The sequence below is a fragment of the Choristoneura fumiferana genome, chromosome Z, assembly GCF_025370935.1.
Source record: "Choristoneura fumiferana chromosome Z, NRCan_CFum_1, whole genome shotgun sequence".
NCBI lineage: Eukaryota > Metazoa > Arthropoda > Insecta > Lepidoptera > Tortricidae > Choristoneura > Choristoneura fumiferana.
The window spans coordinates 43,844,535-43,860,231 of record NC_133472.1 but is presented as its reverse complement, the minus strand read 5'-3'; the positions used below and the strand labels follow the sequence as shown (position 1 = coordinate 43,860,231).

Below are 15,697 nucleotides of genomic sequence, written 5' to 3'. Positions count from 1 at the left end.
TTTTTTTAACCGTCCTTCAAAACTACCTTGATTTTTATTTATTTACTGTCAAGGCATGTTTTATTAACTACCATTGCTGAAATTAGATCCAAGCCGTAGTAAGGGAGATGTAACTAAATTTACCTGCTCATTAATAATAGACCCCATACTGTTGTATCTAATTATCTCCATGCATTCTAAAACATTCATATGGACCTCCGCAAAGTAACGCCTGATTCAATAAATTATTTAAAACATAGTTTGTTTTCAAGGCAACTCAGCAAGCTAAGCAGAAGACCAACCGCAGTGCATATCGGCTCTCCTTTGATCGCAGCAGGGCTACTACGAAATTCGAAGTTCGTGTCGTTCGGTCCCTTTGGCACTTATACCACAGAATAAGTAATAGCACAAGTACTTAGAGCGAGGGAGACGGTACGATACGAACTTCGATTTTTCTTCGGAGTAGGCCCTCAGGGCTAGATTTAGAGATCTGGAAGACTTGTGGCTATTGCTGGACGAAAGAGTTGTAGACCTCCAGTTGCTGGTGTAGAGAGAGAGAGAGAGAGAGAGAGAGAGAGAGAGAGAGAGAGACATATTTACATTAGATGGAAAAAAAAACACCGAATACTTAAAGCGGCCTGCATCCATCGTGAACCCGCGTTGTAACCAGAGGGGCTACTAACGAAACACGAAAATCGAAGTTCGTTTCGCACCGTCCCTTTCACTCGCGAATTTAATGACAAGCGTCAGCGGGACGGCAACATACGAAGTTCGAGTTTTGCACTTCGTAGTATAGGGCCAGGTTCGCACTGGACGAACCAGGCAAAAAAACTGAAAAAAAAAATGGAAAAATCGCTATCCAAATTTTGGATTTTTAAAACCGGAATGCCATGGAGGCCATTTCTTAAACCTAAAACCAGCCTTGCTTGGTCTTTCTAATCCCATCCTTCTAATCTAGGCGAATATGACCAATCAACGACACTTCAAAGTTCAATATCTCAAAAACGGCTGAACGGTTTTGATAAAACATGTCTAAGAACCATTGCTAGAATTATCATTTCAAATAAAAAAAACATATTCAAATCGGTTCACTCGTTTAAGAGTAACAGTGCCACAGACAGACACAGCGGTCAAACTCATAACACCCCTTTTTGCGTCGAGGGTTAAAAATGAGGAACACCAATAAAACACCAAATGCAATACAAACATTTATTAATAGCTATTTTATCCTATGGATTGCTTTAGTGAATTTAGCTGTCTCCATTCTTGGTTTTCAAACTTAGCTTGCCTGAAGAAATAACTAGATCACGAATAAGGATTGTCGCACACGTAACCGCTCGGCATCGGCGCCGCCAGCGGCGTCTTTAGCCCATGTAGCGCCCGTGTGCAATTATTACTTTAGCGCCATCTAGGAAGCGCGCGGTAAAAATGCAATAGGTACATAATGAGGGCTATCGTTTTTTGTCTCACTAGATGGCGCACTGTTGCGTTAGGTTTTTAAGTATGGCTTTCAAAGTCTGTTATTACGGGCGTGAAAACAAAGTTTAGATTAAAATCATATATAATACGCCTTAAAACCGTACCATAAAAAATATCGAGCATGCCACAGTGTTGCACAGTCCCCGTTTTGTTCGGAAAAAAGGGAGGACAAAGGTTTCCGAAAGACAAAACTGTCTCAAAACACAGACATTCATTGCCCCGTATTGCGGCATTGCAAAATATGCACAGAATTATTCTAATTATAAATAAACCCGCGTAGCTCACCCGAAAACTGTGAGATTTGACATTTCGCAGACCTCTCGCTACACTAGCGCCTCTAGCGGCGAATTCATACGCGATAGCCCTCATTGCCGCGGCCGGCGCCCCTTACACCGCTGCGCCCGTGTGCAACGCACACCCTGCACTATAGGTAAAGACGCCTCTGGGCGCCGCCTCACCTCATCTGCTCGCGTCAACCAGGCATCAACCATAGTCCATAAGCAAGCACGTAACGGAAACTGCTCATCACCTCCGAGGTGTCTGTGTACGGCTGGGCGAGAGCGCGCTTAAGGTGCTACCCGAGGTTTTCATCGATTCTTGACAAGTTTTTAATCGTATCTCCTACTTTTGCACTACAGATAGAATTATAAGTCAAACGGCTATCGGTTCTCCAATCTTTTATCACCATTTTTGTCTACCGGATTTTGAAAAAAAAAATATACTTAATTTTGTATGTTTTTATTAAACATTATCTGAAAAACAAAAAAAAAAAAACATAATTCGTATCTCTATTGACGTGAAAGATACGAAATCTATATTATGTGGGTTCGTCTTTGACGTCTCTAAAAACTGGTGGAGGGGTTTCATTTTAAACTAATTAACACAAAAATCATGGCCAGAAAACCAGTTTTTTGGCCTAAAATTGTTCAACTTTGATGCCAAATATTTCAAAAACAATGAACTTTGAAGTAAATTTGGGATACTATAATGCTTAAAGCCGTTGTTGTTAATACAATAAGCTACAAAAATCATTAGAAAACTAAGGAATTCAGATCGAAGGTCATTGGGGCATGGGATCCCCTTAAAGCGAGGCGGCATCGCGATCGAATCGAAACTGCGACGCACAAGACAAGCGTTCCGGCGGCGAGACGCTAGTGCGACGGCGGCCCGACGTAAGCTCGATGACTGCGAGTTGCCCGCGCGCCGCTTGCCGAATACTGACGGGCTACTACGAAACTCGAAGTTCGTGTCTTGCGGTCCCTCTGACACTTACACTATTTAATACGAGAGCGAGAGGGACGGTACGATACTAACTTCGAGTTTCGAGTTTGGTAGTAGCCCTGCTGTTCCGATGCCGATATGTGTGCGTTAGAGCGTTTTCACATTATCCGATCCGATATCGGACGACGATAGACGACATCCGATAGCCGACACCATGTGCTGCTTTCACATATTTCCGACAAAATCAAATGGCTCAAAATGGCCGCCACGCATCGGTCTCTGCGCACACAGAGACAATTAAGATACACGCAGAGCACACATACAACATTCATCGTCCGACAGCCCACGGGCGTCTGATAGTGCCGCGAACATATCAGTGTCGGCTCCGACATCCGATATCGGGCCGGACAATGTGAAAGACAGGTACATAGTATTTCATACATTTTACTTTGCCCCGATATCAGATCGGATAATGTGAAAACGCTCTTACAGTACGGAATTTCTTACATACTGGACAGCTCGAGTTAAAGCGATCCGGTGCCGGCCGAGAGAGGTTACGTGTGCGACAACCTTAACGCGGTTTGCACGGAGCGGTTGCACGCCTGTTGAACAATAGTGATGAGCAGCGCTAACTGCGCGCGTCGCGTGCGCAGGATTGTACCTGCGGGGCTACTACGAAATTCGAAAATCAAAGTTCGTGTCGTTCCGTCCCTCTGACACTTATACTATTTTATACGAGAGTGAGAGGGACGAAGGGGATTTTCGAATTTCAGAGTAGGCCCTATTACGATCTATTATTATTCAGGGGTCGGACAAAGTGCCGATGACGTCAAACCACTTATAAGACGATTTCAAATAGTATTTTTGATTTTCATAAACAATTATCACTTATCATTTATCAACCTCTTTATTAAACGATATGAAATTTATTTTATTCACTGAATTCCATTGATTTATTTACGATTATTTTGTTACTTCATTAATGTTACTTTGTTACTACATGTCACACGGCAGTTTAAATAAAAACATCATCTTGTGTGCAAGATTACGTAATTTTTACGTCATACGCACTTTTTGTCCGACCCCTGATTATTATAATACTTTGAAAAATCTGATGTTTAGGGGCTGTTTCACCATCCATTAATTAGCAATAACTGACGGTTAAATGTGATGCCGTCTCCGTCTATTTGAACAAAACAAATAGAGACGGCATCACACCTAACCGCCAGTTAACACTAATCAATGGATGGTGAAACAGCCCCTTAATCTAACAAAACTGTTTGAATGCACAAGTTTAAAAAAAAACTTTTGTAGCTGCAGTGTAATTTAAAAGTTCACTTAGGCACTAAAATCATTACAATAAAACCAACATAAAACTAAACTAGAGTTAAATAACAATTTTACTAATACAATTTAAACAATGCTAACATAAAATTACTATGTATACTTTCACACATTTATATACAGAAAATATAAAGTTTACACCAAGTTGATTTTAAAAATATTGTAGCTGGAATAAGTTATTTATTATAATCAAATCAATTAAAATGTCAAAATGTACAGCGTGTATTTTGTTATAAATAAAGGACCTAATAAACATTATATTCACACGCAGCAAAAAATAAATTTGCGTGCAATACTTACATGACTACTAAATTAATCACAATATAATAGGCCCGTTTTGACAGCTGTCATCTCAGTACAATTTATCCATTGCAGGTTCTTCTTTTCTTTTAAAATATGGCTTTTCTGTCCTAATTAATAGGACAATTTCGCCAGTGTCAAAGTAAACTCTCTTTGAGAGGGATGCTGTACGGTGGTTGTAGTTTTTGCAACTTGATAGTAAAATTCCAGAAACCACGTGGACACAACTTGCGCATTAAAAAATGTCAGACACGAGAGAAATATAGAATTTTGTAATCACTGTTCACTGTTAAGGTTAATCGTCGCATAAAACACTATCAAAATTATACTTCAACTAGCCAAAGAAACAGAAATGGCAAAATTAGATATTGTCTACATCCGCCATGTTCGAATGCTACAAATCGAATCCCATTGCAGGTTATAAATTGTACTGAGATGACAGCTGTCAAAACGGGCCTGTTATATCGTGATTAGTTTACTGTGTTTTTATTAGAAACGTCGCGCTTGCTGTCATAGCTCCGTTTCGCCAGCGCTATGAGGGCTAATTGACAGGCGAAATGTCGCTAGATGGCGTTAGTATCGTAAGGTTTTTTTTGACGTTAAAGTGGGGACGCTCGTTTCCAACGTCAAATCTGGCCACGTGACATTTAGCGATAAAGCTGAAAATGAGCTTTATCGCTGGAAAAAAACCTCTTCAATTTCGGCAAAAACAGTGTGATTAATTATTTTCATTCACTCAAATTTCTGCCACGACTGCTACTAAATGAGATTAAGAAATAAGCTTCCAAGACCAAGATATAATTAAGAATATCTTATAAATACCATGGTTGCAATAAATAAATAAAATAAAAAGACCATTCCTGCAAAAAGCCATTTTGTCGCTGCTGCTCGACGCGGCGACTTGACGCTACTTTTTTAAGTCGCGGGAAATTCGAAATCGCCTTCAAAATGGGGTCACGTGGCTAGCGACTGCATGTAGGGGCACCCTTACTGTCTTGCTCGTAGTTGGCTCATAGCTAAATGAGCCAATTGCAAGCAAGATCGAAATGTCAAAAAAACTTCACGATACTAACGCCATCTAGCGATATTTCGCCTGTCAATTAGCCCTCATTCATTGATGCTAGGAAAAAATTAGGTACGGTAGTTAAAGCTAAACTCAAAATTTATTGCAACATCGCTCGCAACAGCACTAAAACGAAAGTGGTTACTATTTGCGACTGAATAAAAAATACACACTGTTCAACGTGTCACAAAATAAATCCAGAAGAATTCACCTAGTGGTTATACAAGTTGCCTTTAAAAAGGTTTTAATCTTTTTTAACGAGGGTTTCTGTGAAACACCAGTTCCATGAGGTCTGTTTGACAATTTTGCCATTTGTGTCTAAGTTACTAACGCCATCTAGTGGTGATTATATTTAACCTGTTAGAAAACACTCATTGGGAATTGGGGATGGACAAATGATTCAGTACTATGCAATTTAACCAACATAAGGATTGGATTCCAAACTTCCTTGCTGCTTGGGCATATTTTTTCAGTTTTATAACATTTTGTAAGCTGATGTTTCAAATAACGCGTCAAGTTGAATAAAAAGTTTCATTATACAGTAGTGTTGAATTAGACTTGCTCAGCCACTGGACGAAATATTTTGGATTCATTTTCTGATACCCTGAGTCTATTCGTCGAGAGTTGGAAAAGTATTATGTAACGTCTCGGAATAACGACTGTCGCTTATTTATCGCAAACTGTATGCCGTGCGTCGCTTGTCGCCGCGCGCACTAAGTTTCGTGGTACGAGGCACGTAGTTTTTGTCAAACGCGAGCGAGCGGAGGTCAATATTGCCATTTCGTTCTTGAAAGCGCCTCGCTTTTTCTGGCTTGGTTTTTTAAACTCTCAACAAACTGACTATAAAAGTTGTTGATAAGTATACTAATATTACAACCTACTTCATTAAATTACAGAATATCTTCATATGGTATGCATCGTCTCCGTCTTTAGCTTATATACGTCCTATCACTGTGAAGTTCTCATTGAGAACAAACGATCATAAAGTTTCGTATTCAGATACGTCATTGCCATGTGAACTGCCAAAGTAACCGCCACAAACAATGACGTTTCATGACAGCAACAAAATTGTTGCCAGTGATAGAAATTAGTTGCAATTAAATTCCGCAAAATGGCTACGCCTCGCATAATTAATTCTGTTTTTTAGATAAAATTGTATAAATAAATAATCATTTTGTCAAACCAAAATGTTAAAATGAACTTTAAGGTGAGTTGTGACATAAAAACAAAATTTCATCATTTCAAGATATACAAATTGGAAAAAAAAAACTGCATTATACATAAAAAATACATTATCAGCTTGATTTGGCTTAAAAAAACTGTAAACGATCTTATAACTACGAAAAATAATTCACCTATTACAATAATACTATGTATTTATTTACGTATCATTCTATTAAAATAACTGCAATGGAAATTGGAGTTACGTGCCATAAAATACCGCTAGATGGCGTTAGTATCGTGAGATCCGTCTGGAATTGATTTATAAGTTTATAACTAAACGAGCCAATACCAAACGTGACACTCATCAAACAGACATCATACTAGCGCCATCTAGCGATATTTTCTGTCGGCAAACTCTCATCGATAATTAAAATGTTATTCTACCAACTTAATTTAACTTGTTTGTTTGTATTTCTGTGTAATGTCTGCCTGGGAGAGAAAGCTTTTAAACCGTAATTTATTTTTTACTTTTGCTAACTCACTGTTGTTAATATGTGGTGTTCAATAAAGAATTTATTGTATTGGTTTTGTGTTTAATATGTTCTTTTCTATTTTGTTTAATAAAAATAGTGACGTCACAGTCACTGCACAGGCATTCTCATAGCTAAAGGTATCTTTAGCGTTTTGCATGGTTTTTGGATAGTTGCCTGCGTTTCATAACAAACACACAAGTCGCACAGACGTAGCTGTTTCGCGCATGTGTTCACGGAGTAACAAGGTAAAAGACTTTAGTTTATCAAGTAAAGCCGGCATGAATCAATGAGGATTCCTGTGACAGACTAATGAGGGCGAATTCGCCGCTAGAGGCGCTAGTGTAGCGTGAGGTCTCCGAAATGTCAAATCTCATAGTTTTTGGGTGAGCTACGCGGGTTTATTTATAATTAGTTTTTTTTTGTGAATATTTTGCATTACCTGAAATTAATTATGGCAATTATGCGTTACGGGGCAATGAATGTCTGTGTTTTGAGACAGTTTTGTCTTTTGGAAACTTGTCCTCCCTTTTTTCGAACAAAACGGGACTAAGAAACACTGTGGTTGCTGGATATTTTTATGGTACGGTTTTAAGGTGTTTTAAATATGATTTTAATCTAAACTTTGTTTTAACGCCCGTAATAACAGACTCTGAAAGCCACACTTAAAAACCTCACGCAACAGTGCGCCATCTAGTGAGACAAAAAACGATAGCCCTCATTGACACTCTGGTATCTTGATCGTGAGGTCCGTTTGACAACTTTGGCATTTGCTTCTAAGTTTCTGATTGGTTTAATAACTTCAAACGAGCTACCTAACAACGGTTATAACATGGTTATAACCTCGAAATTGGCGAATCATTGATAGAATTGACAAGAGTTCATATTTCTAAGACTATAATTTGATTCGTTCTCTGTATTCTGGTTGGAAAGAGAAAGACGCTGATATTATTAAAATTTCGCTACGAATATTAATTAATTTATGACAATTTTTTTAAGATGAGCTTATTCTAAAAGGGCATAACTCCAAAACTACTAGTCTCTATTAAAAAAAAGATCACGTAAATCTGACGTAGAAGTTGTCAAAATTATGAGAGCTCCTTTTTCTGGTGAAAAAGGCAAAGGAATCATATCTATTCTATGGTAGTGTTGGCAAATTCAGCTATATATGTATTTTTTTAAATATGGAGAAATAAATGATAATAAATACTTTCCCATGTTCAGGAGGCAAAACCCTTTCGATTCATGTAGTAATTTACAGGTGTTAAAAAAATGAAATCTTGTCAATTGATGGTGCTATAATATTTCCAAGAAAATAATTGAAAACCTTAAACGGACCTCACGACACTAACGCCACCTAGCGAACGTTTCACCTGTCATGAAACCCTCATTACGCGCAGTCAAAACTAAAGATAGGAATAGAAATGACGCTATACTATGGTCACGGGAACGTTCTAGAAGCTTTTTACGGGTTAGGCTCGAAGAGCTCACTTTACCGGAACTTACACTCCCCCCAAAAGTGCACTTGTTCAGAATGATCACTTTCTCGGAACGTGCACTGTCTCTAAAAGTGCACTTCCCAATAGGTACACTTTCCCAAATAATGTATTTTCACAGATGCACTTTTTCAAAAAGTGCATTTTCTCAGATGATACCATTTTCCCAGATGGTGCACTTTTTCAAATTATAAACAATCTTTATAAATAAATGTCTTAAATTTAATAAAGCCGGGCAAGCGCATATCGATCCATGCTCAGTATAGGGTTCCGTAGTTGCCCAGCCTTCACAATAGGTTCAAAAGTTAGAAGGAGGGGTTGACGCATACGTTTGATCATTTCCAAAACTGTTGATTTTATCGAAAAATTGTATTTGAAGACCCCTACCATTTCTTCAAGATTATTCAACGACACCCCACAAAGCAGGGTCAGAGCGAAAAAAAATTGAACCCAACTTTGTGTATGACACAGCTAACAAAAAATTTTTTTTGAAGTTTTTTTATCATTTTGTCTATTCACGCCTATATGTATATACCATACATATACCAAATGTGTGTGCTCTGGAAAAGTGCACCTTTGAAACAGTGCACCCTTCGAAAAAAAGTGCCCCAATTGGGAAAGTGTACCTTTTGCGAGTGTACATTTAGCGAAAAGTGCACTTTTAGAGAAAGAGTCTTTCGAACCTAACCCTTTTTACCGTCGGCCCCACCCGGCCCATGCTAGTTGAGCATGGTGTGTCTGTCGTATATGTTTCTGCGCTGCTCTCGCACTTGCCGCTTCCACTTGTCCTGCTGGTGTGTCACTCGGTTGAGGACGTTGCCGCGGGCACCCATCTGCTGGGATGGCCCGCCGCCGACCTCATCCTGATGGAAAAAATATTACATTGAAAACTAACGCAGTCTCCAGGGCTTCAAATGTATTTTGTTTGTTTAAGGTTTTTATTGAACAATAAAGATTATTATTATTATTATATTCGGTATTCGGCATAATCGGCAGGTTCACCGAATATTCGTATTCGGCCGAATGTTCGGCTAAATCACCAAATTTCCGGCAAAGTGGTACTCAATCTTTTTACTGTATTGAGCCATGTACGGGTTGAATGTTAAATGTGTTATTTTATGAGGCGCAGTGAGGTTTTATGTTTTTGTTGACATTGTAGCTTTATTTCCAATAACAGCAGATAAAATAAGTATGTACCTGTTTTGAGATTAAACGACAGTGATCTTTATAATATGATAATATTTTAATATAATCAATCAGGTCTTTATCGTGGGAAATTTTTGTTTTAATCAAGAATTGCATGATTAAAAATAAATCATATTCCGAGGGTATTCTGGCAAAACAGAAGAGCAAAATTTAAAAAAAAATAGTTACATACACAGGCATACTCAATTTTTTCTGCTTTATTTATCTAGCAAAACCGTACAAGTAAATAAATATTGTGCACTTATCCGGTTATGCCGAAATACCCTCGGGTTTCTAGTTTCTACTTAGGCTTACTTAATTATGCCAAATATTCGGTTTGGTAAAAGTTTCGGTGAAAACCACGTTCGGTCCATCTCTATTTTTCTTATCATTCAAAACCTCATGATCTGCCGCGCGATATTTACGCCGTAGTAAGGCACTTGTCCCACCGCCGACGATGAGCGAGAAGCGAGCAGAGCGAGTAACTAGAAACGAGTGGGCGAGCAGTGAAAAGCGAGTGTTCGAGCACGACGGGCGATTACTCGCTCCACTCGCTCGAGCCGGGCGGCCGCCAAGCTAACAGCGCTGAGCGAGTATCGCTGAGCTAGTTTTATAGCTCAGCGAGTCTTATAGCTCTTGTCGCTGCGACAAATGATGTAAGAGCGAGTTCTCGCTGGCAGTGTGAACCGTCAGCGATCAACTATTAATATATGTGTCTCTTTTACTCACACAGGATCTTATATCTTTTGTTCGTTTCTTGAGCGAGAAAATAGTCGATAGCCAATCGTTTCCTCGCCGGCGGTGAGACAACTGCCTAAGAGTTATTATTTCGTAAACTGGGTTTTTTTTTCTATTGAACGAACTACGTCGTCGTGTTTCAAGTGTGTGAAAAATGCGACAGAAGCTCAGCGCGCCCTTAATAATACACGTGAGAGCAACAGGTAAAGGACAGCAAATAAAAAAACATTACCTCTTCATTAGTGTGCTCTTGGTAGGAAGCTTTCGCCCGTTTGTTGATGAGCGGGTCCAGGCAGATGAGGAAACCCATGTAGACCACCAGCAGCATTATCACCCAGATCACTATGATCACTACCACCTGAAAAAAAAACAATAGTTTAATGCTACGTTTACACGCTTGCCAAGCTTCGGCAAGCTTTCACAAGCACAAGCGTGTAAACGGGGGTGTTTGGACAGTCTTGCGTGAGCTTGCCAGCGCTTGCCGTCGAACAAGGCCAGAGTCGGTTCTTGAACACAGATCAAAGCAAGCTTGCGGCAAGCGCTTGCGACGTGTTTACGCGTTGGCTCGTGTTTAATGTCGCTTAGAAGCTCACGCCGAGATCTACATCTGCCATGCTTGCCTGTCCGCATACACTAACGCAATTGCAAGCGTGTATAAACGCAGCATTAAGATCATGACTTGACGCGCCAAAGGCGTCATACCAAATTCACCACCGAATCCGCCCAACCAGCCAAAAATACCCATCCCTAAGACTTGACAGCTACCAAATTGCACCTCCGGGTGTAGTTAATGTACGACTTGTTAATGCACGCTTAAATAATGCACGGTCTGATAATCCGTGATTATGTGCACGAATTATCATGCCGTGCATTATCACCCCGTACCGAACTAGCAGGGAACCAATAATGTACGCGCAATAATGTACGACGTGATAATCCGAAGCATTATGTCTTCCGATTATCATGCCTTACGATTTCCGTGATTGAAATAAAAAATACCTAACGAAGGGCGAGAGCGACGAGCGAGCGAGCTCTGACTATATCGATCACGCTCGCTGCGCTCGCACGATCCACGGCAAAAGAGGTCTATTCATTCAAATCGATTGGATTCAGATTATCACGTCGTACATTATCACTACGTACATTACAGCGCGCGCAATATTTTGTACGCCCTGATAATGCGCGACCATGATAATGTACGGCATGATAATCGGAAGCAATAATGCTTCGGATTATCATGTCGTACATTATTGCGCGTACATTCCGAGTTGTACATTATTGTTTCCCGCACCTCCAATAGCGGGGTCTAATTATCCTACTAATCCTACTAATATTATAAATGTGAAAGTTTGTGAGTGAGTGAGTATGTTTGTTACTTCTTCACGCTGAAACGGCTGGACGGATTTGGATGAAATTCGGCAAAAAGTTAGTTTATAACCTGGATTAAAACATAGGATACTTTATATCTCGACATTCCCACGGGACAGGGATAAAATCTCTAAATAACAACCGCTTGGCTTTGAGTCACGAAATTTGATATGTAGGTAGCTAAACGTCTGGAATAACACATAGGCTACTTTTTATCTAGATGTTCCCAAGGGATAGGGATAAAATCTCGAGCTAATAACCGCTGAGTTTAGAGTCATGAAATTTGGTATGTAGATAGCTGGACATCTGGAATAACACATAGGCTACTTTTTATCTCAATATTCCCACGGGATAGGAATAAAATCTCGAAATAACAACCGCTGGGTTCAGAGTCATGAAATTTGGCATAGGTGTTTTAATTTAACGTCAATGAAAACCACGATGTAATTTTAGGGAATTCCCATGAGAATTTAATGAAAATCCCGGAATTTCAATTCAATTGCTGTATCTAATGATTTACGCGTGCGAAGCCGCGGGTAAACGCTAGTCATTAATATAAATAATACCCAATAGACGACACCCTATTGCTAATGACATAAGGTTAAAGATGCCAACTATCGGGGCAGTGACGAGGACTCGGACGTTTACCTTATAAGATTAAAAAAAAAAAACTTACTTTGATAATGGTGGTGTTCCGGTTCTCATATTTGCACTCGCAGCGGGGGCAGAATTCGAGCGCGCGTACTTTCACGTCGGCACCGACTTGGGGCAAGATCACGCCGTCGCAGTCACTGCAGGGAGGATGGACGAAGACAACAAGTTATGACAAAGGTAGACAAAAATGTATCAAACGGTGGCGGAGCCGCAATGGACTTGTAGGATAGCGAGACAGCTTTAGCTATTTTTTGGAGTAGCATATCTCAAAAGAAAAAAATGGTTCCCTCCATTGTCTGTCTGTCATGCACTGTGAAACCACTGAACCAATAGTTAAAAATTGGTGCACATATTAATGACCCTAAGACGGATGTGTGATGCACTTTTGAAGATAAATTAGAAAATACATAAAATTGCCATTTGACATATCAAATGACAGGGCTTGTTGTGCGAATCTCAAATATATAAATTATTTTCATTTCAAGATAGAATGTCACGGGTGGGGGCCTGGGAGGTCATAAATTCTACATTAATAAAAAAAAATGTACCGTAAGGTACCGTACCGTACCGTGGTGTACCGTACTTTGACCCATTGGTGGGTTACTTTGGCCTACATAAAAACCATATAAAAACGTAAAATAAAACGTTAATTAAAAACATAAAAATGTGATCGATCAATTAACACCAACCACATGGCAAAGAGCCATATTCTCAAAGCAATAATAAAACCATGAATGAGCCAAAGTTACCCTTCAGGGCCAAAGTACCCCGACCTTACGGTACCATTATTAACATGGGGGAGGTCCACGATGACGCCTGCCCCTGGTTCTTATTACAATGCCATTAATGTCTAATTTTGACAAATCACGCGTCTTTCTGGATGGCACGAGGTATACTTTTGCTGACAAGGCAAAGGGGAAGGGGGAATCACAAACTACTAAAATTCTGCTTACGTAATACTTGAATGAACCCTATAGCAAAGTTTGAGTATACCAGCTCACACTTCCGTTTCTTCAAATTGCGCAAAGCAAATGAACATTCCGAGGTTACCACAGTGAAATTTTTAAGCTCTTATATCAGCTTACCATTTATTAGGCTGGACATTGGCGATGTATAGTTTCCTGTCAGAGCCAGTTGTGTTGTTGAGGACAGCTGCGGGACTTGGGCAGACGCACTTGCATCTCTTGTCTTCATACGACTGGTCGCCCTGTTCAACCAAGTAATCATTAGTTTCACTGATACCCAACCTAGTCTATAACCCCCGGGGTGTATCTTACATTTGATGACAATCACTTTGCAAAAGAAACAATGATTTAGAAAGGTGACTCTGTTATATTTAACACTGAAAAGATGAACATGAAACTACCATGAGACACTCATATTAAATGATATTGTAACAGAAGAAGGGCTACGCAATAGCCCGAAACATGTCAAGCTAAACTCTGTTTAAGACGTGAGTTATCCATTACCATGGCCTACCAATCCCTACAAGCTATATTTAATACAAAAAAACAGCAATAGATGGCACTACTATTAACATTTGTAAATTATCAAATGTGAATAAGCCGAATTAAGTAGAAATATTAAGATTAAAATAAAGACTAGCATATTTTATAAACACAACTTCACATCAACCTTAATTCAACTCCTTAATTTGAAGATAAGAAACACCATAAAAATAATAAATTGAGAATACGAAAGTATAGGCTAAATGTGGCTACATTTCAGCTATGAGGCTTTCGTAGTGTTTTGCAATTGTGACGCTAGATGGCGAATAACCGGAATGCGCTTGCTGGGCTTGCCCCGCGCTTGCTCACATTCGTCGAAACTATTTGAGAGAAACATGCCATTCTCTTCTAATGACGTAAATAAGACAGAGACATCATGCATATCTCTAGTTGTCTAGGCTCAGTTGGTGAGCTTGTTGGTTGTTGTCAGTGTACCGTATCCTTAGTGTCTCACTAGATGGCAATACGTATCGTGTTATTTGTGTTCTCACTGGTGCCATCTATTGGAAAAATCAAAGAAAGAAAAATAGCCAGTTGAATAGCCAGTATTAGGGTGATACCATTTGCTTGTACTAGGTGGTGTCTCTGTTATATATGTACTCTGTGCCATTACAATATCATTTAATATGACTGAAAAGATGTTTAACAAAAACTTTCAAGACCTTACATTTGTTTAATAATAGTCTACACAAGATTCCCTGTTAAGTGTCAGCAATGCAGTCCGGTTTACTCCTAGTGTTTCGGATTTGCTGATTACTAAACCAAACCTGCAGCACGATTCGTTAAAGGTGTCAATGTATCTTCGTAAACCACCGATGCTATCTGCCATCAGGCACACATCATCAGCATAAAGTATGTCAATAATAGGACATTTTCGCACTTTATGCGTAGCTCTAAAGCGTGACACATCAAAGATACCCCTATCAGTTCTTAAACTGACCATAATCAGGTTGTTGCAGGTCCAGTACAAGTCTCTTACCACAGCGGCAAAGTAAATAGCATACAGGGTAGGTGCCATAACACATCCCTGCTTGACACCACTGGTAACGGAATGGCTAAGTGAAGTCATTATCATGTTTAACAAGAGCTATCATTCGGAACAACCCATGCTCTTGAGATAAAAAAAAAATAGAAAAAAAAAATAGAAAGCAAACAAGGCACTGGATTTATCATTTCAGCCAAACCAGTAGAGGCCTCTCTGTGGTTGGCTAGTTTGGAAAAGCCTTAATATTTGTGGATAATTTTCTTATTGTAATAAAAAGTGATAGAAGATAAGTATTTTTAGATAACAACAGGTAGGTTTTCCTATATCTTAAATTGAAGCACGAAACTAGTAAAAGGGGCGTTCGTAATGTCTGTCATTCATCAATATAATAACACGACATAAACAGAATTTGATAAACTAAACTTTCCCTAGAAACAGGAAACGATTACAAAACAAGTGTAATCTGATACTGATTATTATTTTAGTTAAGTTTCTCATAGCTATAGCTTTATAGCTCTAAATAGGTAATTAAAATCATTAATATTTTTTTTATTGTCACAACTTACCGAGACGCAGACAAAGTACATGGCAGCAAATGCCACAATAAAGTATTCCAACGCATTTTTTGTTTTAATATTGTTAACTTGATTTTATAATAACATTTAAAAGGCAACGAATTATTT

At 39.1% G+C, this 15,697-nt stretch overlaps 2 protein-coding genes across 3 annotated transcripts in view; both read right to left on the bottom strand.

Annotated features, from left to right (window-relative positions):
- Nucleotides 1-1,174: 1,174 nt before the first annotated feature.
- The window catches only part of LOC141437922 (solute carrier family 35 member C2-like), a 309,412-nt gene continuing 294,889 nt past the window's right edge, over nt 1,175-15,697 (bottom strand). The window contains exon 10 of the mRNA XM_074101507.1: nt 1,175-1,315. The gene's annotated coding sequence lies outside the window, so the exon portion shown is untranslated. The remainder of the gene's footprint in view (nt 1,316-15,697) is intronic.
- The window catches only part of LOC141437983 (uncharacterized protein CG1161-like), a 13,499-nt gene continuing 614 nt past the window's right edge, over nt 2,813-15,697 (bottom strand). Inside the window, exons 1-5 of one of the 2 annotated variants that reach the window (XM_074101599.1) lie at nt 15,581-15,623; nt 13,607-13,728; nt 12,544-12,658; nt 10,732-10,857; nt 2,813-9,439 (exon numbers count right to left, since the gene is read on the bottom strand). In XM_074101599.1, the coding sequence (XP_073957700.1) occupies nt 9,296-9,439; nt 10,732-10,857; nt 12,544-12,658; nt 13,607-13,728; nt 15,581-15,601 (528 nt within the window). In that variant the 5' untranslated portion in view covers nt 15,602-15,623 and the 3' untranslated portion in view covers nt 2,813-9,295. Of the gene's footprint in view, nt 9,440-10,731; nt 10,858-12,543; nt 12,659-13,606; nt 13,729-15,580; nt 15,624-15,697 lie in introns of those variants that run through there. The other variant, XM_074101593.1, reaches the window with a different exon arrangement.